The sequence below is a fragment of the Chiloscyllium punctatum genome, chromosome 12, assembly GCF_047496795.1.
Source record: "Chiloscyllium punctatum isolate Juve2018m chromosome 12, sChiPun1.3, whole genome shotgun sequence".
Classification (NCBI taxonomy): Eukaryota; Metazoa; Chordata; class Chondrichthyes; order Orectolobiformes; family Hemiscylliidae; genus Chiloscyllium; species Chiloscyllium punctatum.
Genome location: NC_092750.1, coordinates 9,962,403 through 9,989,894, shown reverse-complemented (window position 1 = coordinate 9,989,894; position 27,492 = coordinate 9,962,403). Strand labels below are relative to the sequence as shown.

Here is a 27,492-nt window from a genome sequence, read left to right as displayed (position 1 = left end):
ACCTCATCTCCTAGAAAGGGGTTAATGGAGGGGAACTTTGATTAAAATCTGGTGGGCCAATCAAACCTACAGTGTAGATTGTCAGGAGTGTGATGGAATACTCTCCACTTGTCTGGATGGGTGCAGGACCAACAACACTCAAAAAGCTGAACATCATCCAGGACAAGACGACATGCTTGACGCTAGTGTGGAGATCCTGTCCACTACAGCTGCACAATAGCAGCAATGTGTACCATCTACAAGTTGAAGTGCACAAGTATAGCTACAAGTTCATTTACCAAGAAGAACAAAGGCAACAGCTGTATGGGAACACCATTATTTTCCTTTATTTATTCACGTGATGAGGGCGTCGTTGGTTGGGCAGGATTTATTGCCCATCCCTAATCAACCACAGAAATTTGAGCATTGCTGGCCAGGCCAACATTTATTACTCATCCCTAATTACGTAGAGGGGTGTGGAGTCAGCCATATTGCTGTGGGTCTGGAATCACATGTACGCCAGACCGGGTAAGGATGGTGGTTCCATTTCCTGAAGAACATTAGTGAACCAAATGGGTTTTTCCAACAATCGACAATGGATTCATGATCATCATTGAACTCTTAATTCCAGATATCTATTGAATTCAAACTCCACCATCTGCTATGGCAGGATTTGAACTCCAGTCCCCAGGATGTTATGTGGGTCTCTGGATTAACAGTCCAGTGATAATGCCACTCGACCATCGCCTGCCCACGTTATTAACCGTTTCCAACCAACAATAACCATCAATCATTAACAAACTTTGTGCAGCGAGTTTATTAATGATGGCAGTCCAGTAGTTCTCTCTTTATAGTCACAGCTGTGACCCATTCCCATCCCATATAAACCATTCATTTGAACAGATTATAACACAACCTTAATTAAGGCTGTCGTATCCCACGGGTGGGACATGATGGTTTTTCCAGATTTTTAAAAATTCATTCATGGAATGTGGACGTTACGTTACTGGCCAGGCCAGTATTTATTATCCATCATCAATTGGCCGGAGGGCAGCTGAGAATCAACCGCATTACTGTGGGTCTGGAGTTACATGTAGACCAGACTGGGTAAGGATGGCAGATTTCTTTCCCTAAAGGACAGTAGTGACAGACTGTATATTTTAAGACTATACAGTCCTTTGAGCTCAGAGGTAAGACACTACCATTACACCACACGAACCCTTTGCATCCCTAGATAGATATTTTCAAATTAACTTGTTCAGGGCAGTTGAGATTTGCACCCAGGCATTCTAGCTCAGAGGAAGGGACATGACCACTGCGCCACAAGTATCCAGTTCCACTCTTTTATTCCTTTTATATCCAGAAGTGCTACTTAAGAAAGTGTTTAGCATGGTTGCCTTCATTGCTCAGACCTTTTGGGAATAGGATTTAGGAAGTCATGTTCAGGTTGTACAGGACAATGGTGAGGCCTCTTCTGGAGTACTGTGTGCAGTTTCTGGCCATCCTGTTATAGGATGGTTATTATCAAGCTGGAGACGGTTCAGGAGAGGTTTACCAGGATGTTGCTGGGAATGGAAGGTTTGAGATAGGGAGAGGCTGGATAGGCTGGGACTTATTTCACTGGAGTTTAGGAGATTGGGGATGTGACCTTACAGAGGTTTTTAAAATTATGAGGGGTATAGATAAGGTCGGATGGAGGATTTCCAGACTTACATGTAATGCATATATATAAAGCCCAGCAGCATCTCTACTTACTCCGCAGGCTGAGGAAAGCCCACCTCCCAGTCCCCCATCCTCACCACACTCTACAGAGGGTTCATTGAGAGTAACCTGTGCTGCTGCATCACTGCCTGGTTCGGGAGTTGCACCATCTTGGATCGTAAAACCCAGTGAGGACAGCTGAGAGGATCATCACGGTCTCTCTTCCCTCTATTACAGACATTTACTCCATACGCTGTATCTGAGAGCATTGTGGAAGACCCCACATACCCCTCACTCAAACTCTTCTCCCTCCTGCCATCTGGCAGAAGATATTGGAGCATTCGCTCTCTCATGGCCAGACTGTGTGACAGTTTCTTCCTTTTAAGCCATCAGGCACCTTAACACAGTATGATCTGACTCTTTCCCACCTGAAATTCCTTGCAAGACTTCAAATTGCTGCTCGAAAAATGTCTATTATTTATCATTCTTCTATTACACTGTAACTTATGTATTTTGTGCTTCTTATGCACTTTGTGCCACCCTGTGTACGATTGTGTAGTTTGTGCTGTCCATGTTGCACCCTCGGTCCTGGAGGAACACTCTTGTTTGTATTGTATCACTTGAATATGGTAGCAATGACAAATAAAAAGTTACTGTACTCTATGTCATAAATATTCTGTGATCGACCTATATACAGATATCCTTGCACATCTCTGGAATAGGTAAGACTTGCACTCAGGCCTCCTGGCTGACAGGTGGGGGCATTATCACTGCATTGTGTACGTGCCTGCGTTAGTCAAAACGTTAGCTCACCATCACCTTCTCCAAGGTAGTCAGGAAATGGGTAATTAATGCTAGCCCAGCCCTGACACCATGCGAATGAAGAAAATATTTTAAAAAATTGCTTAACTATTGATCTCACCGACATGTGATGCATTTTGGGAGGTCGTCTACAAAAGGAAAGCAGACAGTAAGTGGCAGGGGCATTGATATGTACAGAAGGATCTTGGGGATGCCACTCTGCAGCTCCCTCAAAGTGGCAACACAAGTGGATTTTGTGGTAAAGAAAGCATATGACACGCTTGCCTTTGTCAGTCAGAATTTGGAGGTGCCAGTGTTGGAATGGGGTGGGCAAAGTTAAAAATCATACAACACCAGGTTATAGTCCAACGGGTTTATTTGGAAGCACTAGCTTTTGAGGCGCTGCTTCTTTATCAGGTGATTGACAAAGGGGAGCACCTCGAAAGCTAGTGCTTCCAAATAAACCTGTTGGACTATAGCCTGGTGTTGTATGATTTTTAACTTTATAGGTCAGAGCAGTGAGTATTAAAGTTGGCAAAGTCATGTTGCATCTGTATAAAACTTCGGTCAGCCACATTTGGAGTGTTGCTCTGGTCACCACACTATAGGGAGTATGTGGAGGCTTTGAAGAGGGTGCAGAAGAGGTTGACCAGGATGTTGTGTGGATTGGAGTGTGTTAGCTATAAGGAGAGGGTGGATAAACTTGGATGGTTTTCACTGGAGTGTTGGAAGCTGAGGGGCGACATGATAGAAGCTTCTAAAATTGTGAGAAGCATGGGTAGTGTGGATGATCAGAGTCTTTATTCCAGGGTGGAAATGTCGAATACTGGAGTGGTGGGGGTGGGCGCGGTTAGGATTGAAGTGAGAAGGGCAAGGAAAATTTAATTACACAGAGAGTGGTAGGTAGTCAGAATGTGTTGTCAAGGGAGGTAGTAAGAGCAGAAACGAAACAGTGTTTGAGACATTTAGACAGACACATGAACACGCAGGGAATAGCGAGATACAGACCATGTGCAAGCAGGTGGGATTTAGAAAGGCATCGTAGTCAGCACAGAGATGGTGGGCTGAAGGGTCTGTTCATGTGCTGTACAGTTCTATGTGTAGAATTCTTAGCACTTGACTTGGTAAAGTCTGACCAACCTGCTCCCCCGTTATCTTAAAAACAACTGATATAAATTGACCTTGTTAATTCTGTTGCCGGCTGACCTTTTGTGGAAATGCCTTAAAAAAGCAATTGTACAATTTTGAGTGAAATGTTGTTTTTCTTTGGTTGCGATTGCACTCCCCCGCCCACCCACCGTACACAGGTGACACAGACACACAGCTGGAGGAGAAGACCCTGAGGTCGAATGCCAACTCCTTCATCCTTGAAGAGTTACTGCCAGACACAGAGTATGACATTACCATTCATCCCATCTACCCAAGGAATACAGCAGCACCGACCTCAATCTCTGGCAGGACTTGTAAGTGCCCGAAACCTCCAAAAGAGGAGAAAGTGATCTATGTCTTGATGTTGCGCCTTCTTTTAAAATGTTGGGTGTTAGTAGTTGCCTGGTTCAATCACTATTGCAACCCTTCAATTCCTTAGATTTAATGGTGCCAACATTTAGCACCAACTTCCCGTGCAGTGTAAATTGTCGCTCCCTTTCAAATTTGTTGTTCTTGTGTCTGTCCTGATGAGAGAAAGGGGAAAAGAATCAACATCATTTCTCTTTCTTTAGCAGTTTTTAAAAAAAATGCATTTAATCTGGAGCTCAAACATAATAGCGCAAAGGTGTCACTGGGAGAATTTATTGTTCTTGAGATCATTTGCTTGATGCAGGTGTGTGTGTGTGTGTGTACTTAAATGTATGCGTGTACATATGTCTGTGGTGTGTGTGTGTATAGATGTATGTAAATACATGTATGTGTATAGGGGTGTGTATGTGCATATATGTGTCTTACGTATGTACACACATGTATGTGTTTGTATGGTGTGTGTGTGTGTGTGTGTGTGTGTGTGTGTGTGTGTGTGTGTGTGTGTGTGTGTGTGTGTGTGTGTGTGTGTGTGTGTGTGTGTGTGTGTTTAAGTCCAATCTTAAAAAAAATGCTTTACAGAATAATGTAGCACGGAAGTAGGCTATTGGGTCTGTCATGCTGTGCCAGCTTTTGAAACAACAATGTAATTATCTTGTTAGACAGACAACAGAGGGGGAGGTGAACTGAGGGAGCAGTTGCTGCTGAGCAGGCCCCAAGCCGCTGTGAAGCAAAGGAAAACTCAACGTGTGTGTGTTTTTGTGGTTTCAGTGCCTCTGGAATCGGTGCAACAACTGACCGTTCACAACGTGACTCCGCAGAGTGTGCGGGTGTCATGGAGGAGAGTGAGTGGCATTTCAGGCTATCAACTGAAGTGGGGACCATCCGCAGGTAAGATCAGAGTGAGGCAGGAGGAGGCCAGTCTGCCCTTCGGGCCTGCTCTCCCAATAAATGTTTATTCGGGGTCAGATGGAAATGTAGAGCTGAGGGGCCTCAATACGATCAATCTTATTGAATCGTGGGGCAGCTCTGAGGAGGAGAATGGCCTCCACATGTTCTTAATTCCTACATTTGTATAAGTTTATGGCTTGACACCACAAAAGAAAACTATTATGGCTTAAGGGTGTCTGACGTACAGTGGTAGTGCCCCTACCAATGGCCCAAGGGGGTCAGGTTCAAGTCCCACCTGCTCCAGACTTAAGTGATAACATCTCCGAACAGATTGATTAGAAAAAGATCGAAATTGTGGTTGACACCTTCAAGGCACTGTGGAGGAGGGGTGGGCGCAGAGGCTGGATGCATTATCTCCCCTTCCCTCTTGGACCCTTCTGTTTTCGGGTCATAGAGGTGTACAGCACGGAAACAGACCCTTTGGTCTAACCCGTCCATGCCGACCAGATATCCCATCTCAATCTAGTCCCACCTGCCAGCACCCGGCCCATATCCCTCCAAACCCTTCCTATTCATATACCCATCCAAATGCCTCTTAAATGTTGCAATTGTACCAGCCTCCACTACATCCTCTGGCAGCTCAATCCATACACGTACCATCCTCTGCGTGAAAAAGTTGCCCCTGAGGTCTCTTTTATATCTTTCCCCTCTCACCCTAAACCTATGACCTCTAGTTCTGGACTCCCCCACCCCAGGGAAAAGACTTTGTCTATTTACCCTATCCAAGCCCCTCATGATTTTATAAACCTCTATAAAGCCATCCCTCAGCCGCTGACACTCCAGGTAAAACAGCCCCAGCCTATTCAACCTCTCCCTAGAACTCAAACCCTCCAACCCTGGCAACATTCTTGTAATTCTGAACCCTTTCAAGTTTCACAACATCTTTCCGATAGGAAGGAGACCAGAATTGCATGCAATATTCCAACAGTGACCTGTACAGCTGCAACATGACCTCCCAACTCCTGTACTCAATACTCTGACCAATAAAGGAAAGCATACCAAATGCTTTCTTCACTATCCTATCTACCTACGACTCCACTTTCAAGGAGTTTTGTTATCGTTAAGTCATTAATTGTTTAGTTTGTCAAGTGGGTCATTTGGTGCTGTGCTAATTAATGAAGATTATGGTAGATCACATGTGGCTGGCTGTAAGTCCCCTTTCCTGCCAGCGGCCCATGAGCCTTCACTTCCTTGACAGTAAAAGCCTTGAACACTCTGATTACCCTAGTCTCCCCTCCTCTTTAGGGCAGAGAATCCTCACTTCCATTGCTCTTCAAACAGAGCAGTGCGGGCCCAGTCAGCCTGCCCCAGGTCCTTATCCAGTAAACTCAACTGGAACGTGATGGGATTCGGGCATGACAGTGATGCCCTCCTCGGTCGAATTGCCGGCTGCCTCTTGCTGCTCGGGCTCACCGGTGAAACATTTGGTTACGATTTGCCCAGTGCAACACACTCAGCAATTGCAGGAAGTGGGGTCAGTGGGTAGAAATTGTGACTGAAGTCTGAGGAATTCACTTAAAACTTTTCCCAGAGCTGAAACTATCTCCATTGAGGGGAAATAATGCTTCTGTGTTACTTTGGGCTTTGAAGGGTCAAACTATGTAGAAGCGTTTTCTTTCTAGTTAAAAATAGTAAGTGAGAGTGTAAGAGAGAGCTTTATTGTCTGCTAAAGGGACTGTAGCCTAGAGTTGGCCGCAATTCAAGGAGTTCAAGCTCAGCTGGCATTCAGTTTGACAACCAGAACTCTGCTGCTTCAGGTCTTTTCTGTGAAGAAAGCGGGAACTTTGTTCTCTCAGTACAAGCCCCTGTTTGTGTTGTTGAACCAAACGGTGACCCCCCCCCATCCCCTCTTATCGTGCTCTCCCCCCAGTCACCACCATCAACCACGTTTAGCCAATGCGTGTTTGTAGATGTTTAACACTTTACAGAGCCTGCCTCACGAATGTTCTGGTTCACCCACCCTGCCCCCGCCATGCTCACTGATTTATGTCAGTCCTGCAACATCTTGACTTTCAAAATAAACAGTCTGGTTTACCTGGACCATCTCTGACACCTCCCTCCCCTTCCTGGACCTCTCCATCTCCATTAATGACGACCGACTTGACACTGACACTTTTTTACAAACCCACCCACTCCCACAGCTACCTGGATTACACCTCTTCCCACCCTACCTCTTGCAAAAATGCCATCCTGTATTCCCAATTCCTCCGCCTCCGCCGTATCTGCTCCCAGGAGGACCAGTTCCACCACAGAACATACCAGATGGCCTCCTTCTTTAGAGACCGCAATTTCCCTTCCCACGTGGTTAAAGATGCCCTCCAATGCATCTTGTCCACATCCCGCACCTCCGCCCTCAGACCCCATCCCTCCAACCGTAACAAGGACAGAACGCCCCTGGTGCTCACCTTCCACCCTACCAACCTTCGCATAAACCAAATCATCCGCCGACATTTCCGCCACCTCTAAAAGGATCTCACCACCAGGCATATATTTCCCTCCCCACCCCTTTCCGCCTTCCGCAAAGACTGTTCCCTCTGTGACTAACTGGTCAGGTCCACGGCCCCCCTTAAACCCACCCTCCCATCCTGGCACCTTCCCCTGCCACCGCAGGAACTGTAAAACCTGCGCCTACACCTCCTCCCTCACCTCTATCCAAGGCCCTAAAGGAGCCTTCCACATCCATCAAAGTTTTACCTGCACATCCATCAAAATCATTTATTGTATCCGTTGCTCCCGATGCGTTCTCCTCTACATTGGGGAGACTGGACGCCACCTAGAAGAACGCTTTAGGGAACATCTCCAGGACACCCGCACCAATCAACCACACCGCCCTGTCGCTCAACATTTCAACTCCCCCTCCCACTCTGCTGAGGACATGGAGGTCCTGGGCCTCCTTCACCGCTGCTCCCTCACCACCAGACGCCTGGAGGAAGAATGCCTCATCTTCCGCCTTGGAACACTTCAACCCCAAGGCATCAATGTGGACTTCAACAGTTTCCTCATTTCCCCTTCCCCCACCTCACCCTAGTTCTAAACTTCCAGCTCAGTAACTGTCTCCTTGACTTGTCCGGACTTGTCCGACCTGCCTATCTCCTTTTCCACCTATCCACTCCACCCTCTCCTCCCTGACCTATCACCTTCATCCCCTCCCCCACTCACCCATTGTACTCTATGCTACTTTCTCCCCACCCCCACCCTCCTCTTGCTTATCTCTCCACGCTTCAGGCTCACTGCCTTTATTCCTGATGAAGGGCTTTTGCCCGACTCGTCTATTTCACTGCTCCTTGGATGCTGCCTGAACTGCTGTGCTCTTCCAGCACCACTAATCCAGAATCGTATTGAATGATACATCAGGCTGGGAGGGCTGAATGGCCTACACTTGTTCCTTGTTCACACGTCCTGCCTTCTGTCGCCAACCCAATATCGTGGGACACCCATCTGATTTGGTCGAGATGAAGCTCCAACAGTACCCCTTTCCGAACCATTACTTTACTCCTTCTTTAAGACATTCCTCTTCACTCAGGCTTTGGTTGCCTGACCTCCTCAAGCTCTCGTCACTCGAGCGTCTAACGGTTGCTTGTTGGTACCTCCTGTGCAGACTTGGATTTACGTGTCAGGTCCTACATAATTGCAAGTTGTTTTCTTCCTCATGTGAGTGAACATTAAATAAACTACTTGAAAGTGGGATTTATGATCGAGCACAGTACTGTCTTTCATGTCACGAGTTTTGAAGTCAGGAGATGTGGTGCAGGAAACCCAACAGATTTTTTAATTTCAATGTTCCTGAACACAGGCTGAGGTCCAGTCACTATCTCTGCTGAATTGCTATTGGTCTGTTTAATTCTTCTTACGTTGTCTGAGTTGGTTTTTCATTGTTTTGTGCACAGCTGCTGGTTGGTCACGGTGCTTAGTGACAAGGTTGCTGACTGAGTATTCCAGATAATTCAAAAGCCATGTTTTCAAACTGTGCCGTGAGGAAGTTGAAACCAGTGAATTGGTGCCTATTGTGTCAGTTTGGCTCCCGACCTGTACCCAGCTGGTCCCATTCTCATGCTCTACCTCCATTGAAAATGAAGAGCTCATATCACCGATGTTGACCGTGGACCTATCAGATTGTCATAAAAGCAAAATACAGCGGATGCTGGAGAACTGAAATAAAGACAGAAGATGCTGGAGAACCTCAGCAAGTCTGGCAGCATCTGAGGAGAGAGAAACACAGTTAATGCTTTGACTCTGGTCTGACTCGTCTTCAAAACTTCCGGCTTTGTAGATTTAAAAACTCACCTGGTTCACTGACGTCTTCCAGGGAAGGGAATTCTGCTGCAGATCCCCAAAACTGCGATTGGTTCTTAACTCCTCCCAGAGATGGAAAGGGGTCCACTAGTGGTAATATCACTGGACTAGTAATGATTGGATTGTAGATTCCCTACAGTGCAGAAAGAGGCTCTTCAGCCCATCAAGTCTGCACCAACCCTTAGACGACCTTCCGCGTAATCCTGTAGTTAACATGGCCAGTCCACCTAACCTGCACATCTTTGGACTGTGGGAGGAAATCCACACAGGGAGAATGTGCAAACTCTAAACACACAGTCACCTGAGGCTAGAATCGAACCCAGGTCCCTGGCGCTGTGAGGCAGCATTGCTGACTGCAGTGCCATCCATCTGAAGGTTCAGGTTAATGCTTTGGGGATATGGGTTAAAATCCCTTAACAGCTGCTGGTGGAATTTGAATTCTATCAACTCATTTGAGACTAAAAACTAGTCTGAACATTAGTTATCGCCGAATGATCATTCATTGTCAGGAGAACCCCGCAGATTCGTCAGACAATCGTGCCAGTGGCTCACTGCTGCCTCACCGCACCAGGGGCCTGGGTTCAATTCCAGCCTCGGGCGACTGTCTGTGTGGAGTTTGCACATTCTCCCTGTGTCTGCGTGGGTTTCCTCTGGGTGCTCTGGTTTCCTCCTACAATCCAAAGATGTGCAGGATAGTTGAGTTGGCCGTGCTAAATTGCCCGTAGTGTTCAGGGACGTGTAGGGTAGGCGCATTAGTCAGGGGTAAATGCCGAGTAATAGGGTAGAGGAATGGGTTTGGGTAGGCTATTCTTCAAAGGGTCCATGTGGACTTATAGAGCCCAATGGCCTGTTTCCACACAGTAGGGATACTATTTTTTTAAAAAATCACTAATGTCCTTTACTGAAGGAAACTGGTCTACATGTGACTCCAGACCCACTGTAACGTGGTTGACCTTAACTGCCCTCTGAAATGGCCCAGCAGGTTACTCAGTTCAATGGTGATTATGGCTGGGTAACAGAGGCTGGCCTTTGCAAAGATGTCCACACCCTGCCAAACAGTAAAGAAATGGCCCTCCAAACTAGTCAGTTTGACCTTCTTAAGATGGAAATAAACACTGGCCTTATCAGCGATGACCACACCTCTGAATTAATGAAAAAAAGAAATAGCATGTTGTATTTTTTAATTCTCCTTTGCTTTGTCTTTTTCTCCTTTTAGGAAGGGATGTCCTGACAGTTAGTCTGGAGCCATCTACTGAATCGTACCATATCCAAGGTCTTTTGCCAAACACCGATTATACAGTAACAATAACCGCTTTATATGGAAGACTGGAGGGACCTCCTGCAAATACCAGGGTGAAAACAGGTACCATCATCAGTGGAACGAGGGGCGATAGGCTCCAAACTCAACAACAACTGACATTTCTGTCGTGCCGGAGTTGGCAACGTTCCTTGGGTATATTCCTGGAGTTTTGATCACATGATCTCTACCCTTCCCTACCCCTGCCATCCTGCCATTGGTTTCCTGACATGCCCGTAAGACTAAAAGATGTCGGAGCAGAAAGTAGGCCATTCGGCCCAATGAGTCTGCTCCACCAAACAATGAGATCATGGCTGATCTGATAATCCACTTCTCTGCTTTTTCCCCGTGACCCTTGATTCCCCAGACTGATCAAAGACCTTATCTTGGCCTTGAACATAGTTAATGACCCAACCTCGGGGCCGCCCGTTGAGGTAAAGACTTTCATATCTTCACTCCCCTCCAGCTATTTGGAAAGTGAGTAGATTCTCTGTTAGCTGCTTAGACAATCCTTGACTGTCAGTCAGGCAGCTTTTACGTCTCTTCATTGATATTTCAATGATGATAAAAAAAGTAAAGTGGCATCCAAAATAAAAACGAAAACATACACATCATTTTAATATTGTGCCCATATTGACTATTGATCCCAGGTCCCTGGTGCTGGGAGGCAGCAGTGCTGACCAAGGTGCCACTGTGCCCTCCACCTCAGACTCAGGCTAATGCTTTGGGGACATGGGTTAAAATCTCCATGATTTAGTTCATGACGTTAACCTGGGGATTAATCTACAATTCCTGCCAGCCCTTGAGCTTTGCCAACCTTAATGCCACACCTTCCATGTCATGTAACAGCCCAAAGCATGGGCGTTGATGCCACGTAGGGTGGTGTGAGTGGGTGTCAGTTGTTGGCCATTCCACCAAAAACGTCAAACTGTTGCTGTCTGGGGGTGGAAGTGGGGGTAGGGGAAGCTGGTTAAATGATAGAGTCACAGAGTCTGCAAATGGGATGTGAGCCAGGGTGGATTGAGGAGATTGGACAAGGGGAAGACTGGGTGTGGCTGCGACGCTGCTCAAGGTTGAATGGTTTAGTAGCATTTACTGGAGAAGATGAGAGCGTGGTGTGCAGTGACTTGAGAGCAGGCAAAAGTGAGGACACAGATGCTGGAAATCAGAGTTTAGATTAGATTGGTGCTGGAAAAGCACAGCAGGTCAGGCAGCATCCGAGGAGCAGGAAAATCGACGTTTCGGGCTAAAGCCCTTCATCAGGATGAAGGGATTTTGCCTGAAACGTCGATTTTCCTACTCCTCGGATGCTGCCTGACCGACTGTGCTTTTCCAGCACCAATCTAATCTAAACAGTGACTTGAGAGCCCCTAGTATCAACTGCACTGTGTCCTTGGAGGTGGGAAGGGGAGAACAGAGTGATTTTAAAAATAGCAGCAAGAAATTAGAGTTACAGGGGGTTATGGTTAAGCTGACAGATCCAGGGAGGAGTCAGGAAGACCTGACAAGACTCAAGAGAAATATTGTGCCGACTTGTGAATCCAACTGTTCACCAACTTGTCTGACCCAACAAGACGCAGCCTCGAGGGGAAAAATGAGCAAGTTAACCCATTTATAGATCTTGTTTAGACAATGTGAAAGATTGACCGATCCCACAGTTATTTGATTGGGACCATTGTTTGCAGAGGATAGGGACAGGCAATGCAAGTCTGGAACGCTTTCTTGGAAATATTTCTTTGGAAAGTGGAGGGTTTGCTAGGGAGAGACCACGCTATAAAGCATTGTGCACCGTCTGAATGATGCACTACAGCAACTCATCAAGACTTCTTCAACTGCACCTTGAAAACCTACAACTTCAAACATCTAGGAGGCCATGGGCAGCAGATACACGGGATCACCACCCCCTACAAATTCTCCTCCAAAACACTCACCATCCTGATTTGGAAATATATCACTGTTCTTACTCTGCTGGGTCTAAATCCTGGAATTCCCTTCCGAACACCATTGTGAATGCATCTACACTAAATGGACAGCAGAGGTTTAAAAAGGCAACTCAGCTCCGTTAAGGGCAACTTGAGATGGGCAATAAATACTGGTCCAGTCAGTGATACCCATGTCCCGTGTCATAAAGTCATACAGCGTGGAAACAGACCCTTTGGTTCAACTTATCGATGCTGACTAGGTATCCTAAACTGATCTCGTCACATTGTCCTGCATTTGTCCCATATCCTTCTGAAACTTTCCTATTCGTGCACCAATCCAGATGGTATCTGCCTTCATTGTGTCCTCTGGCAACTTATTCCAAACACGTACCCCTGCCTCTTGAGTTGCCTCTCAAGTCACTTTTAACTCTTTCCCCCTCACCTTAAATCTATGCCTTCTAGTTTTGAACTCCCCTACTCTGGAAAAAATACTTTTGTTATTCCCCCTATCCAGGCCCCTCATGATTTTATAAACTTCTATAATTAGATTACTTACAGTGCGGAAACAGGCCCTTCGGCTCAACAAGTCCACACCGACCCGCCGAAGCGTAACCCACCCAGACCCATTCTCCTACATTTACCCCTTCACCTAACACTACGGGCAATTTAGCATGACCAATTCACCTAACCTGCACATTTTTTGGATTGTGGGAGGAAACCCACACAGACACAGGGAGAATGTGCAAACTCCACACAGACAGTCGCCTGAGGCGGGAATTGAACCCGAGTCTCTGGCACTGTGAGGCAGCAGTGCTAACCACTGTGCCACCCATTTTAAATCATCGATTAGGTTAGATTCTCTCCAGTGTAGAAAAGGCCCTTCGGCCCAACAAGTCCACACCGCCCCTCCGAAGAGGAACCCACCCAAACCCATTCCCCTACCCTATATTTACCCCTGACTAACACTATGGGCAATTTAGCATGGCCAATTTACCTGATCTGCACATCTTTGGATTGTGGGAGGAAACCAGAGCACCCAGAGGAACCCCTCGCAGACACAGGAAGGATGTACAAACTCCACACAGTCAGGCGGGAACCGAACCCAGGACCCTGGTGCTGTGAGGCAGCAGTGCTAACCACTGTGCCACCGTGCCGCCCTCAGACGCCGATGCTCCAGGGAAAAAAGCCCCAGCCTATTCAGCCTCTCTGTACAGCTCAAATCCAACCCCAGTGAACATCCTTATAAATCTTTTCTGCAACCTTTCGCATCCTTTCAATAGGCCTGAGTGAATAAAGTAAAATTAAAATTAAAGTAAAATATTACTGTATGGAATAAGCTGCCAGAGGAAGTGGTGGAGGCTGGTACGATTGCAACATTTAAAAGGCATTTGGATGGGTATATGAATAGGAAGGGTTTGGAGGAATAAGGGCCGGGTGCTGGCAGGTGGGACTAGATTGGGTTGGGATATCTGGTCGGCCTGGACGGGTTGGACCGAAGAGTCTGTTTCCATGTTGTACATCTCTATAACTCTATCACACCCCCACCATCCAAAGTTAAAAGTGAGCTTGGGTTTACAATATTGGACTACATTCTGTGAGGGATCAGCCTGATAGTATACAGGTCTCTTTTCAATATAACGTTGACCATGATAGTTTCTCCTTGGTTCAGCTAGCTTGAGACAGCATGTGCCTCAGGCATTTCACTGTCTGTAACCAATTCACCCAAAGAACTTCCCCAGCTCTCGGGCACTCCATTTTCTTTCAAAGTAACCACAAAAATGTTTTTTCTTTAACCTTTGCACGATTCCAGCTTATGAATCCCCGATGAGCACATCGTTCTCTGCCAAAAAGCATGGCCAGTGTTTCAGTGCAATTAAAGATCAGAAATCCAGATTAAAACATCAGTGCAGAACTTTACAAACCAAACAACAGCCATTATGTCGCTGGGTCAAGAGTTCATTCTGAGTGAAGACGGTAGAGATTGCCCCCATGTGACTAAAAGACATGAAGGTTAAAGCTGAGTGTGATTGATCTGCATGACCTTACTGCTGCTGCTTGGAGAGGTTTAGCTCAGTTGGCTGGATGGCTGGTTTCTGCTCCTGTTGCGACATGGACTAAACATAAATTATACAAGAGAGACGGTTTGCACCTTAATAGGTTGGGGACCAGCATTCTGGCAGGCAGGTTTGCTACTGCATCACAGCTACATTTAAACTAAGTAGCGGGGGGGTGGGGGAGGGGGGGAAGTGGGGGGAGGGGGGACAAACTGGATGTTAAGAAGGAAATTGAAGGGAAAGTTAGAACAAGGGAAGTCAAGAAAGACAACTGTATCAATGAAGCAGAAAACTCAAAAAGGGACCATGCTGTAAGGTTGAGTGAAATAGGGGTTGATGGGAAGGGTGAGGGCAGTAACAAATTAAAAATACTACACATGAATGCACAAAGCATTAGAAATAAGATGGATGAGCTTGAGGCTCTTTTGGAAATTGGCAGATACGATATTGTGGGGATAACTGAGACATGGCTTCAAGTGGACAGGGCCTGGGAAATGAATATTCAAGGCTACATGTGCTATCGTAAGGACAGACTGACGGGCCGAGGGGGTGGGGTGGCCTTGTTGGTAAGGGATGATACTCAGTCCCTTGCGCGGGGGGACCTAGAATCAGGGGATGTAGAGTCAGTATGGATAGAGCTGAGAAATTCTAAGGGTAAAAAGACCCTCTTGGGACTTATCTACAGACCCTCAAACAGTAGTCTGGATGTCGGATGTAAGTTAAATCAGGAGCTGAAATTGGCCTGTCACAAAGATGTTACTACAGTTGTTATGGGGGATTTCAACATGCAGGTAGACTGGGAGAATCAGGATGGTATTGGACCTCAAGAAAGAGACTTTGTGGAGTGCCTCTGAGATGGATTCTTAGAACAGCTGGTGCTGGAGCCGACCAGGGAGAAGGCAATTCTGGATCTGGTATAGTGCAACAAACCAGAATTGATCAGGGACCTCGAAGTGAAGGAGCCATTGGGAAGTAGTGACCATAATACAATAAGCTTCAATCTGCAATTTGAGAGGGAGTGGGTACAATCGGAAGTGACAATATTTCAGTTGAATAAAGGGACCTATGGAGCTAGGAGGGAGGAGCTGGTCAAAGTTCAATGGTGCAATACCTTAGCTGGGATGACAGTGGAGGAACAATGGCAGATATTTCTGGGTATAATGCAGAAGATGCAGGATCAGTTCATTCCAAAAAGGAAGAAAGATCCTAGGAGGAGGCAGGGGTGGCTGTGGCTGATGAGGGAAGTTAAGAAACATATAAAGTCAAAAGAGAAAAAGTACAACATAGCAAAGATGAGTGGGAAAATGGAGGACTGCGAAGCTTTTAAAGAACAACAGAGGATAACTAAGAAGGAAATACGCAGAGAAAAAATGAGGTACGAAGGTAAACTGGCCAATAATATAAAGGAGGATAGTAAAAGCTTTTTTAGGTATGTGAAAGGAAAAAAAAAAGGTTAAGACTAAAATTGGGCCCTTGAAGACAGAAACAGGGAAATATATTACGGGGAACAAAGAAATGGCAGAAGAGTTGAATTTGTACTTCAGATCTGTGTTCACTGGGGAAGACACAAGCAATCTCCCAGAGGTAACGGTGGCTCAAGGACCTGAACTGAAGGGAATTTATATTTGCCAGGAATTGGTGTTGGAGAGACTGTTAGGTCTGAAGGTTGATAAGTCCCCAGGGTCTACATCCCAGGGTACTGAATGAGGTGGCTAGAGAAATCGTGGATGCGTTGGTGATTATTTTCCAGAGTTCGATAGATTCGGGATCAGTTCCTGTGGATTGGAGGGTGGCTAATGTTCTACCACTTTTTAAGAAAGGTTGGAGAGAGAAAGCAGGAAATTATAGACCAGTTAGTCTGACCTCAGTAGTGGGAAAGATGCTGGAGTCTATTATAAAGGATGAAATTACGGCACATCTGGATAGTAGTAACAGGATAGGACAGAATCAGCATGGATTTATGAAAGGGAAATCATGCTTGACTAATCTTCTGGAATTTTTTGAGGATGTAACTCTGAAGATGGACGAGGGAGATCCAGTAGATGTAGTGTACCTGGACTTTCAGAAAGCTTTTGATAAAGTCCCACATAGGAGGTCAGTGAGCCAAATTAGGGCGCATGGTATTGGGGGCAAAGTACTAACTTGGATTGAAAGTTGGTTGGCTGACAGGAAACAAAGAGTAGTGACAAACGGCTCTATTTCGGAATGGCAGGTAGTGACCAGTGGGGTACCGCAGGGATCAGTGCTGGGACCGCACCTTTTTACAATATATATTAATGATATAGAAGATGGTATTAGTAATAACATGAGCAAATTTGCTGATGATACTAAGCTGGGTGGCAGGGTGAAATGTGAGGAGGAAGTTAGGAAATTACAGAGTGACCTGGACAAGTTAGGTGAGTGGTCAGATGCATGGCAGATGCAGTTTAATGTGGATAAATGTATGGTTATCCAGTTTGGTGGCAAGAACAGGAAGGCAGATTACTACCTAAATGGAATCAATTTAGCTAAAGGGGCAGTACAAAGAGATCTGGGTGTTCTTGTACACCAGTCAATGAAGGTAAGCATGCAGGTACAGCAGGTAGTGAAGAAGGCTAATAGCATGCTGGCCTTCATAACAAGAGGGATTTGAGTAGAGAAGCAAAGAGGTTCTTCTGCAGCTGTACAGGGCCCTGGTGAGACCACTCCTGGAGTATTGTGTGCAGTTCTGGTCTCCAAATTTGAGGAAAGACATTCTGGCTATTGAGGGAGTGCAGCGTAGGTTCACGAGGTCAATTCCTGGAATGGCGGGACTACCTTATGCTGAAAGACTGGAGCGACTGGGTTTGTATACCCTTGCGTTTAGAAGACTGAGAGGGGATCTGATTGGGACATATAAGATTATTAAAGGTTTGGACACTCTGGAGGCAGGAAACAAGTTTCCGCTGATGGGTGAGTGCCGAACCAGAGGACACAGTTTAAAAATACAGGGTAGACCATTTAGGACAGAGATGAGGAGAAACATCTTCACCCAGAGAGTGGTGGCTGTGTGGAATGCTCTGCCCCAGAGGGCAGTGGAGGCCCAGTCTCTGGATTCATTTAAGAAAGAGTTGGATAGAGCTCTCAAGGATAGTGGAATCAAGGGTTATGGAGATAAGGCAGGAACAGGATACTGATTAAGGATGATCAGCCATGATCAGAATGGTGGTGCAGGCTCAAAGGGCAGAATGGCCTACTCCTGCACCTATTGTCTATTGTCTATTCCTGCTTAGTTTAAACCAGCAACACAGAAAATATTTATCCCGTGCAGTAAACATTCGAGAGGCCAAGAACTATTAAAAGTAAGAATTAACAACTTTATTTCTTAAAGTATGACAGAGAATAATTAACCAGCAACTAATTACAACTCCTTTCTCTAACCTGCCTTTTAGCTTCCCTTCTATACTACTAATCCAATAAAACCCCCCAATTAAGATTTACCAACGTTCAACTTTTCAAAACCAGCCAGATGTTGAATCTTCTCGTTATGTCTTCCTCTGTCTTCTTTTCTTCTTCTTAGGGATTTCTGCTTCACAAGGCTACTGATTTAATAAAGATACCTTTTGAGAGAGCTATTCTCTGGGCAGTCTGCATATGCCGGTGGCTTGGCAGTTCTCCTCCCAACCATTCAATTTTCCCCGGTCTTATACCCCCAAAGCATCCGATTGTATCATTGGCTTTTAAGATTGTCAATATACCAAATTCAAACTTGATTGGAGTTTGGTATTTTTGGGGGTATAATTTAAACTGATTGGTCTAATTCGAATTTGTTTTGTCATCTCTAGGCAACCAGCTAATTGAGTTGTTCGGCCAAATGTTACATTATATCTTGTTCAGAACACTTGGTGCTGTGTCAGGTAGTTCTGCTCACTTTTAACTCTCTTAAAGGTACGGTACACCCACATCTTCATAACACTACAGGGTGATGCTCCCCATAGTCTCCTGGGCTCAACATTCAGTGAAATGTCTTCAGGTCATGGTTGCAACACATTTTGATTTTTTTTTCTGATTTCTCCAGTGTCTGCACAGAGACACACAGGACAGAAACAGACTGTTTGGTCCAACCAGTTCACGCCGACCATGTTCCCAAACTAAACTAGTCCCACTTGGCCTGCACTTGGCCCATATCCCTCCAAACATTTCCTACTCATGAACTTATCCAAATATCTTTTGAATTTTGTAACTGTACCTGCAGCCACCACTTCATTCCACACACAAACTACTCTCAACGTAAAAAAAAAACTGCCCCCACGTCTTTTTAAAATCTTTCTCCTCTCACCTTAAAAATGTGCCCCCTTGTCTGAAATCTGCCACTGTAGGGAAAAGACACCTGCCAATCACTCTATCTATGCCCCTCATGAGTTTATAAACTGCTATGAGGTCACCCCTCAGCCTCCTATGCTTTGGTGAAAAGGTCCCAGCCAATCCAGCTTCTCCCCATAATTCAAGCCCTTAGTTCCTCGTGACATCTCGTAAATCTCTTCTGAACTCTCTCCAGCTTAATGATATCCTCCCTATAGCAGGGCGACCAGAACTGGACACAGTATTCCAGAAGAGGCCTCACCAACTCCAATACTCAAAAGGTCTAAGCAATGAAGGCAAGCATGCTAAATGCCTTCTTAGCCAACCTATCTATACGTCTGCAGCTTGTTTTTATTTCTGGCTCTGCTGAACCTTATTCTGCTGTTAGTAATGCCTTGTCATTGTGTTACGGCTCAGTCGGCTGGATGCCTGGTTTTTGATGTGGAGTAACGCCAAGAGTGTGGGTTCATTTCCTGCACTAACTGAGGTTGCTCTCCTTTGCAACCTCCCGCCATACCTCAGGTGTGGTTACCTTTGGGTTGCCATGATTTGGAGATGCCGGTGTTGGACTGGGGTGGACAAAGTTAAAAATCACACGACACCAGGTTATAGTCCAACAGGTTTAATCGGAAGCACTAGCTTTCGGAGCGACGCTCCTTCATCAGATGGTTGTGGAGTATGAGATCATAAGACACAGAATTTACAGCAAAAGATTACAGTGTTGTACAGTGATATTGAACAAACCTGGATTGTTAAGTCTTTCACCTTTAAGAATGGATTGCAGGTTTCGTTTTGTTAATATGTAAAACCGAGAACTGGGATTTACATATTAATGAACCAAAACCTGCAACCCATTCTAAAAGATTAAGGGGTGGTACGGTGGCACAGTGGTTAGCACTGCTGTCTCACAGCGCCAGAGACCTGGGTTCAATTCCCGACTCAGGCGACTGACTGTGTGGAGTTTGCACATTCTCCCCGTGTCTGCGTAGGTTTCCTCCCACAGTCACAAAGATGTGCAGATTAGGTGAATTGGTCATGCTAAATTGCCCATAGTGTTAGGTAAAGGGGTAAATGTTGGGGAATGGGTGGGTTGCGGGTCGGTGTGGACTTGTTGGGCCGATGGGCCTGTTTCCACACTGTAAGTAATCTAATCTAATGAAAGACTTAACGATCCAGATTTGCTCAATATTTCATTTCAGTTGAATGATGCTGTAATCTTTTGCTATAAATTCTGCGTCTTATGATCCTGCTGCACAACTACCTGATGAAGGAGCAGCGCTCCGAAAGCTAGTGATTCCAAATAAACCTGTTGGGCTATAGCCTGGTGTTGTGTGAATTTTACCTTTTGGGTTAAACTGGCACCAGTTGTCTGTCTTTAATGAGAGTGCAACTCAGTGGCCTGGTAGGACAAGGGTAATTTTCATTTGTAGATAGTCCTGGCGGGAAAGCTGCTAACAGGGTGTCTTACACCATCCTCACACAATTATCTGTAACAGTTCCTGTGTCGTTTTGTCATCCAAATGCATCTAGGTTGACCCACCTGTTACCCCCTACCTCTGAGTCCTTGTGAAGAGATTGCTATAGCTGATCAAATCGCCAAACTTCTGTCACTTTATTTTTGGTTGTTGATTTTTTTTGGTCTTACAGAGGTCCTGCTGTGGACAGGCAGGTGCAGCAGGCAGTGGGGAAGGCAGTGGTGTGCTGTTCATGTCATTGGACCAGCAATCCGGAGTCCCAGACTAATGTTCTCAAAATACGAGTTTGACTTCCAGCCATCGTGTATAGAGTAAATTTGAATTCCATAAAAAGCTAGTCAAACGGCAACCGTGTAATTGTGTTGCTTGTTGCAAAATTAATGCTTCATTAGTGTCCTTCACAGGAGGAAATCTGTTGCCCTTACTCTGGCCTCCATGTGACTACAGACTCACAATACGTGACTGATTCTTAACTGCCCTTGGAACACTAACGATGGGTAATGAGGGTGCCCAAAATCAATGAATAAATAAGATGGCAAATTGACCCTCGTTGTAAGAGGATTTGAGTTCAGAATTAGGAATGTCTTAGTGCAGTTCCACAAAGTCTTGGTGAGACCACATCAAGTATTGTATGCAGTTTTGGCCTCCTTACCTATGAGAGGATATACTTACCAAAGAGGGAATGCAATGGAGGTTCACTGGGAAGATACCTGGGATGACAGGTCTGTCATAGAGTCATTGATTCATAGAGATGTATAGCACAGAAACAGACCCTTCGGTCCAGCTCGTTCATGCCAACCAGATATCCTAACCTAATCTAGTCCCATTTGCCAGCCTTTTAAATGCTATGATTGTACCAGCCTCCAGGACTTCTTCTGGCAGCTCATTCCATACACGCGCCACCCTCTGCGTGAAAAAGTTGCCCCTTCGTTCCCTTTGAAATCTTTCTCCTCTCACCCTAAACCTATGCCCTCTAGTTCTGGTCTTCCCCACCCAAGGGAACAGACCTTATCTATCAATGCCCCTCATGATTTTGTAAACCTCAAAAGGTCACCCCTCAGCCTCTGATGCTCCAGGGAAACAGCCCCAGCCCATTCAGCCTCTCTCTATAGTTCAAATTCTCCAACCCTGGCAACACCCTTGTAAACTTTTTCTGAACCCTTTCAAATTTTACAACATCCTTCCAATGAGAAGGAGACCAGAATTACACGCAATACTCCAAAAGTGACCTAACCAATGTCCTGTACAGCTGCAACATGACCTCCCAACCCCTATACTCAATGCTCTGACCAATAAAGGAAAGCGTACCAAATGTCTTTTTCACTATCCTATCTACCTGCGACTGTACTTTCAAGGAGCTATGAACCTGTATTCCAAGGTCTCTTTGTTCAGCAACGCTCCCCAGGACCTCGCTATTAACTGTTCTTTAAGGAGGCATTGGTTTAACTGTATTCACCGGAACATAAGAACTAGGAGCAGGAGTAGGCCCTTGGAGCCTGCCCCGCCATTCAATAAGATCATGGCTGATCTTTTCATGGACTCGGCTCCACTTACCTGCCCTCTCACCATAACTTTTAATTCCTTAGCTGTTCAAAAATCTATCTTTGCCTTAAAAGCATTCGACTGTTACACTGGGCAGGGAATTCCACAGATTCCCAACCCTTTGGGTGAGGAAGTTCCTCCTCAACTCAAGTCTGCTCCCCCTTATTTTGAGGCTATATGTAGAGTTTAGAAGGAAGAGATGGATCTGATTGAAACACAGGGCAAATTCATATTGCACAAGATGTTGGTGAGTCCTCTTCTGGATTTACTGTGTCCAGTTCTGGTCGCCATGTTATAGGAAGGATATTATTAAGTTGAAGAGGATTCAGAGGATGTTGCCAGAAATAGAGGGTTTGAGTTAAGGGAAGAGGCTGGATAGGCTGAGACTTTTTTCACTGGAGCTTAGGAGGTTGAGGGATGACCTTATAGAGGTTTATAAAGTTATGAGGGCATAGACAAGGTGAATAGCAGGTGTATTTTCCTTAGGGTGGGGGATTTCAAGACTAGGGGGCATATTTTTAAGAAAGATTAAAAAGGACATGAGGGGCATTTTTTTAAACAGAGTGGTTTATATGAGGAATGGACTTGCAGAAGAGTTGATGGATGCAGTAACAGTTACAATGTTTAAAAGATATTTGGCTAAGTACATGTATAAGAAATCTTGGGGACAATTGCAGGCAGGTTGGGATAGTTTTGTTTGGGAACATGGTCGGCATGGATGACTCTACGACTGTATGGATGGACAGGCGAGATGCAGGGAGGATATTTCTCCTCCTGGGGATTCCAGAATGGGGCTTAGTTGCGGGCTATGGGTAGACCATTCAGGATTGAGATGAGGAAAAATGCCTTCATTCAAAGAACCTTTGGAATTCTCTGTCACAGAATGTTGTGGAGATCATCACTGAAGATCTTTAGATTTCAAACTCAGAAGTCACATGACACCAGGAACAGGCCATTCGGCCCTTTAAGCTTACTCCATCATTTATTATGATTATGGCTGATCCTGTATCTCAATGGCATTTTCTCCCTCGCTCCCCATAACTCTCAATGGCTTTGGAATCTAAAAGGTAGCCATGGTGTGGAGGTGATGGTGTTGGACTGGGGAGAGCAAAGTCAGAAGTCACATATCACCAGCTTATAGTCCAACAGCTTGTGATTTCAAGTAAACCTGTTGAACTATTCCAAAGCCATTGAGAGGTGTGGGAACAAAGGGGGAAAATGCCATTGAGATACAGGATCGGCCATGATCCATTAAATGATGGAGAAGGCTTAAAGGGCCTACTCCCCCTAGTTTCTCTGTTTATGACTTCCTGCCTGCACTTTCCAACTTTGTATGTCCATGTGCTACTTCCTGTGCAGCCATGCGCCCATTGCTCAGCCAATGTTTGCTCATCTGCGGTTTTCCAGAAGTAAAAAAAATGCAGTACCTGTGTTGCATTATTCCTGATGAAGGGCTTTTGCCCGAAATGTTGCTCCTCGGATGCTGCCTGGCCTGCTGTGCTTTTCCAGCACTACACTCTACACTGTATTGTATGTATGTCCAGTCAGTCGTATACACCTTCTGTGATGTTCCCCAGGAAAGCACCCTCCCTGCTCACCCATAAACGGTGGAACGCGGCCCTTTCATTGATCTTAGGAATTGCCTATCGATGGTCCTTAGGCCAATGGAATTCTGTACAACAGAAGTGAAGGGAATGTGGAGTAGGTTTGATCTATGGGAATTCTTGGCGGTCAGTAAAAGCAATTGGGATGGGTTTGAGCTGTTAGAATTCTGTAAAAGCAAACAGAATTTATCTTTTCTCATTGGTGCGTAGGATGGGGATGCTTCTGGCAAAACCAACAGTTAGTACACAGCCCTGGCTGTCCTTAAGAAGTCTGGATTTGGAGATGCTGGTGTTGGGCTGGGGTGTACAAAGTTAAAAATCACACAACACCAGGTTATAGTACAACAGCGCTCTGAAAGCTAGTGCTTCCAATTAAACCTGTTGGCCTATAACCTGGTGTTGTGTGATTATTAACTTTGTACGTCCTTGAGAAGGTGATAGTGAACTGCCTTCTTGAACCGCTACAGTCTGTTCAGTGAGGTCACAGTCTCACAGGGAGGGAGTTCCAGGATTTTAACATCAGCTTTGGGTTTGAGCCACTGGAATTTCACACTGTTGAACTGGATAAAGATAGCTGTTGTTGTTAGCTTATGATACAAGGACTATGGGTTACAACGTCATGGGAGCTTAGACACCATGTGTTTTTATGTTCCACATTAACACTTTCTTCTGTTCTTGCTCAGATGTGGCAGGAGGCCTGGTCTTAAGGACAGTTGCGATTAGTCCGACTGCTATTCGTGTGACGTGGAACCTCCAACACGATGCCAGCAGCTACAGGATTGAGTGGAGGAAGGCTGCAGGTAAAAACCTTTCGGACTGAGGTCCTGGTGATAATAGAGAAGAAAGGTTTCTGTATAGAGGAGGGGAGAGTTATACATCACAACATCCAGGCAGACAGGAGGTGACAGTGGCTTAGCGATAATGTCCTGGGCTTATAACCACAGATGAATGCTCTGGAGTGAGGGTTCAAAGCCATTAATGTGTTGCTGGAAAAGCGCAGCAGGTCAGGCAGCATCCAAGGGCTGATGCCTGAAATGTTGATTCTCCTGTTCCTTGGATGCTGCCTGACCTGCTGCGCTTTTCCAGCAACACATTTTCGGCTCTGATCTCCAGCATCTGCAGTCCTCACTTTCTCCTCCGGTAAGGGTTCAAAGCCTGCCATGGGCGATGGTGAAATTGAAACTCAGTCCAAGAAATGATTTGGAATTGTACGAATATTAGGGGAAAATCCATCTGGTTCACTAACATACTTCAGGGAAGGAAACTACTCTCCTTACCTGGTCTGACCTACATGTGACTCCAGATCCATAGCAATATGATTGATGCTTAACTACTCTCTGGGTAATGAATGCTGGCTGAGCCAGTAATGCCACAAAACATGAGCAAATAAAGAAAACTGTCTATATTTAATGGTACAACCTGATTAATTTACGTTCTTCATTCTCATTTTTACTGGCAGCAGCCAGCCAAGCTGAATGGTGGGTAACTGACTAGTGTCTTTGCAGCAACAGGGGTAGATGATCGCTCAGTGGTTAGCACTGCTGCCTGACGGTGCCAGGGTCCAAGGTTCCATTCTAGCCTCGGGCGACTGTCTGTGTGGAGTTTGCACACTCTCCCTGTGTCTGTGTAGGTTTCCTCCCACAATTCAAAGATAATGTAGGTTTGGCTGTGGGAAATGGAGGGATGGGTTAGAGGGGTGGTGTGGGCTCGAATGGTCTGCTTCCACACTGTAGGGATTCTACTGGGGTAGTGACATCCATGACTGATTGCAATCATTGGTGATTGTGAGCAGTTCAGACACATTGGGTAGAGGGGTGTGCAGAGGGCGGCTGAGCTGTGAGAGAATGGTTTTGCTTCTTCTAGGCCACAGGCTGTGCAATAAAGACACTTCCCCAATCGACTCAGCCCCTCAATCCTCCCTTCACCCCTCTGGGCTTTGTATGGTCCAGGTGGAGTTTTGGAACTTCTTTAGAACATTCTATTGACCAACTTTCTTCTGAGTGGGTGTCACTGAACCGAGTGACAATTCGTCTCTAAGCCTGTTGGAACTCAAGACAACATTCCTTATGGATAGAGTTCATCAACACCTCAGTCACATAGCTCACTCTGTCCTCACAGTACAGCCTTGTAGGTATTTCCTAATCTCCCTGCCCAGCAATGTTATTACACACCTCTGGAGCAGGTGAGACTTGAACCTAGGCCTCCTGGTTCAGGGACATTACCACTGCACCACAAGAGCTCTAATTTGTAGCACTGCTTTCTCATTAGAGAGACAGAACTGGTGGTGGTTTATCCTGAGGGTCTGCATGCCTCAGGCGAGGGGAGAGGATGAGAAGGAGGGTCTTTTCCGGTAACCTCAGCCAGTGCTGACCAACCTCGGTACCACTTTTCACTTCCTCTGTCACTGAGTTAATGAATTAAACCCAGCCAGCAACTTAACTCTTGCTACACTAACACTGAGGGTTTAAATTTAATGTGTGGGGACTTATTAGCTCAGTCGCCTGGCTGGCTCGTTTGCAAGACGCCAACAGATTGGGAGAAAGTGAGGACTGTAGGTGCTGGAGAGTCAGAATCGAAAAGTGAGGTGCTGGAAAAGCAGGTCAGGCAGCATCTGAGGAGCAGGAGCATCGACGTTTTGGGTATAAACCCTTCATCAGGCATCCCTCATGAAGGGCTTATGTCAGAAACGTCAACTCTCCTGCTGCTTAGACAGAGCCCGACTGGCCGTGCTTTTCCAGCACCACACTTTTCGGCAACAACAGATTGGGTTCAATTCCTCCACTGGATCAGGTTACCATGAAGGTCCTGCCTTCTCAATTGTGCCCCTTGCCAGAGCTGTGGTGACTCTCAGGTTAAACTCACCAGTTCTCACTCTAATGGGATAGTGGTAACTTCAGCTTTTGAGTTGGTCGAATGAATAAGAGTTGTCTGACTCCAATGTTAAGGGCAGTGCCAACAAAAGATTGCGGGTTTGAGTCCTGCTGAGATTATCAACACATTTAACACATGACTCTCACCAGTGTGTAAGTGTTTGCAAACGAGGTAAATGCTACCATGCAGATAGTCATGTTCACACACTGGCCTGTCCTATGGCCGGTGTTCTGCTATTTGGAATCCTGGCTCAACACTGACTGAGCAAATGTTTTATCACACCAACACCTCTTGTTCCAATCTGTGCAAACATTTCCAAGGGGCGGCACAGTGGTTCATTGGTTAGCACTGCTGTGTCAGGGACCCAGGTTCGATTCCAGCCTCGGGCAACTGTCTGTGGAGTTTGTACATTCTCCCCTTGTCTGCGTGGGTTTCCTCTGGGTGCTCCGGTTTCTACCCACAATGCAAATATGTGCAGGTTAGGTGAATTGGCCAAGCTAAATTGTCCATAGTGTTCAGGGATGTTTAGGTTAGCTGCATTAGTCAGGGGTAAATGTAGAGCAATAGGGTTTGGGTGGGTTACTTTTCGGATGTTCGGTGTGGACTTGTTGGGCCAAATGGCCTGTTCCCACACTGTAGGAATTCTTTGATTCTATGATAAGTGATAATATGAACTATGACTTTGGTATCTGAAATGTTGGATGTAACTCCCTTTCAGAAACCGTAGATCAAAAACTGACAAAAGTTATTTTTGCTTTCCACAGAGGAACAGATGCAATCTCGCAAAGCTGTGCTGTCTGCCACCACCAACAACTATGACATTATCAACCTCTCTCCTGGTACTGAATATGCCATCACACTCTACACGCTGTATAATGGCAGGGAAGTAGCAACACCAGCCACCATGTCAAAGACAGGTACATCCAAAAGGAGCTGCTTAGAAACACTTTGATCGGGTAGCAAATGGACTCTGGTAGAATGATTGCCATCGAGTTTGCACCTGTTACTGGTGATTGACAGTTAACTGCTGGGTACTGTGTAAATTTGCTTACATGCTGATTTTCCCCATACACCTGTATTTATGACTAATTGTCCTAATGAACGCAAAACAAAAACCTTTGACAAAATATGCCTTTTTCAGCAATACTCCAATTGAAAACAATAAAT

General features: G+C 45.7%; 1 protein-coding gene across 3 annotated transcripts in view; it reads left to right on the top strand.

Annotated features, from left to right (window-relative positions):
• col7a1 (collagen, type VII, alpha 1) overlaps nucleotides 1-27,492 on the top strand; it is a 436,569-nt gene that overhangs the window by 109,327 nt on the left and 299,750 nt on the right. For all 3 annotated transcript variants that reach the window (XM_072581827.1, XM_072581825.1, XM_072581826.1), the window contains exons 10-14: nucleotides 3,789-3,944; nucleotides 4,768-4,887; nucleotides 10,457-10,603; nucleotides 24,138-24,254; nucleotides 27,090-27,242. In XM_072581827.1, coding sequence (XP_072437928.1) covers nucleotides 3,789-3,944; nucleotides 4,768-4,887; nucleotides 10,457-10,603; nucleotides 24,138-24,254; nucleotides 27,090-27,242 — 693 coding nt within the window. The remainder of the gene's footprint in view (nucleotides 1-3,788; nucleotides 3,945-4,767; nucleotides 4,888-10,456; nucleotides 10,604-24,137; nucleotides 24,255-27,089; nucleotides 27,243-27,492) is intronic.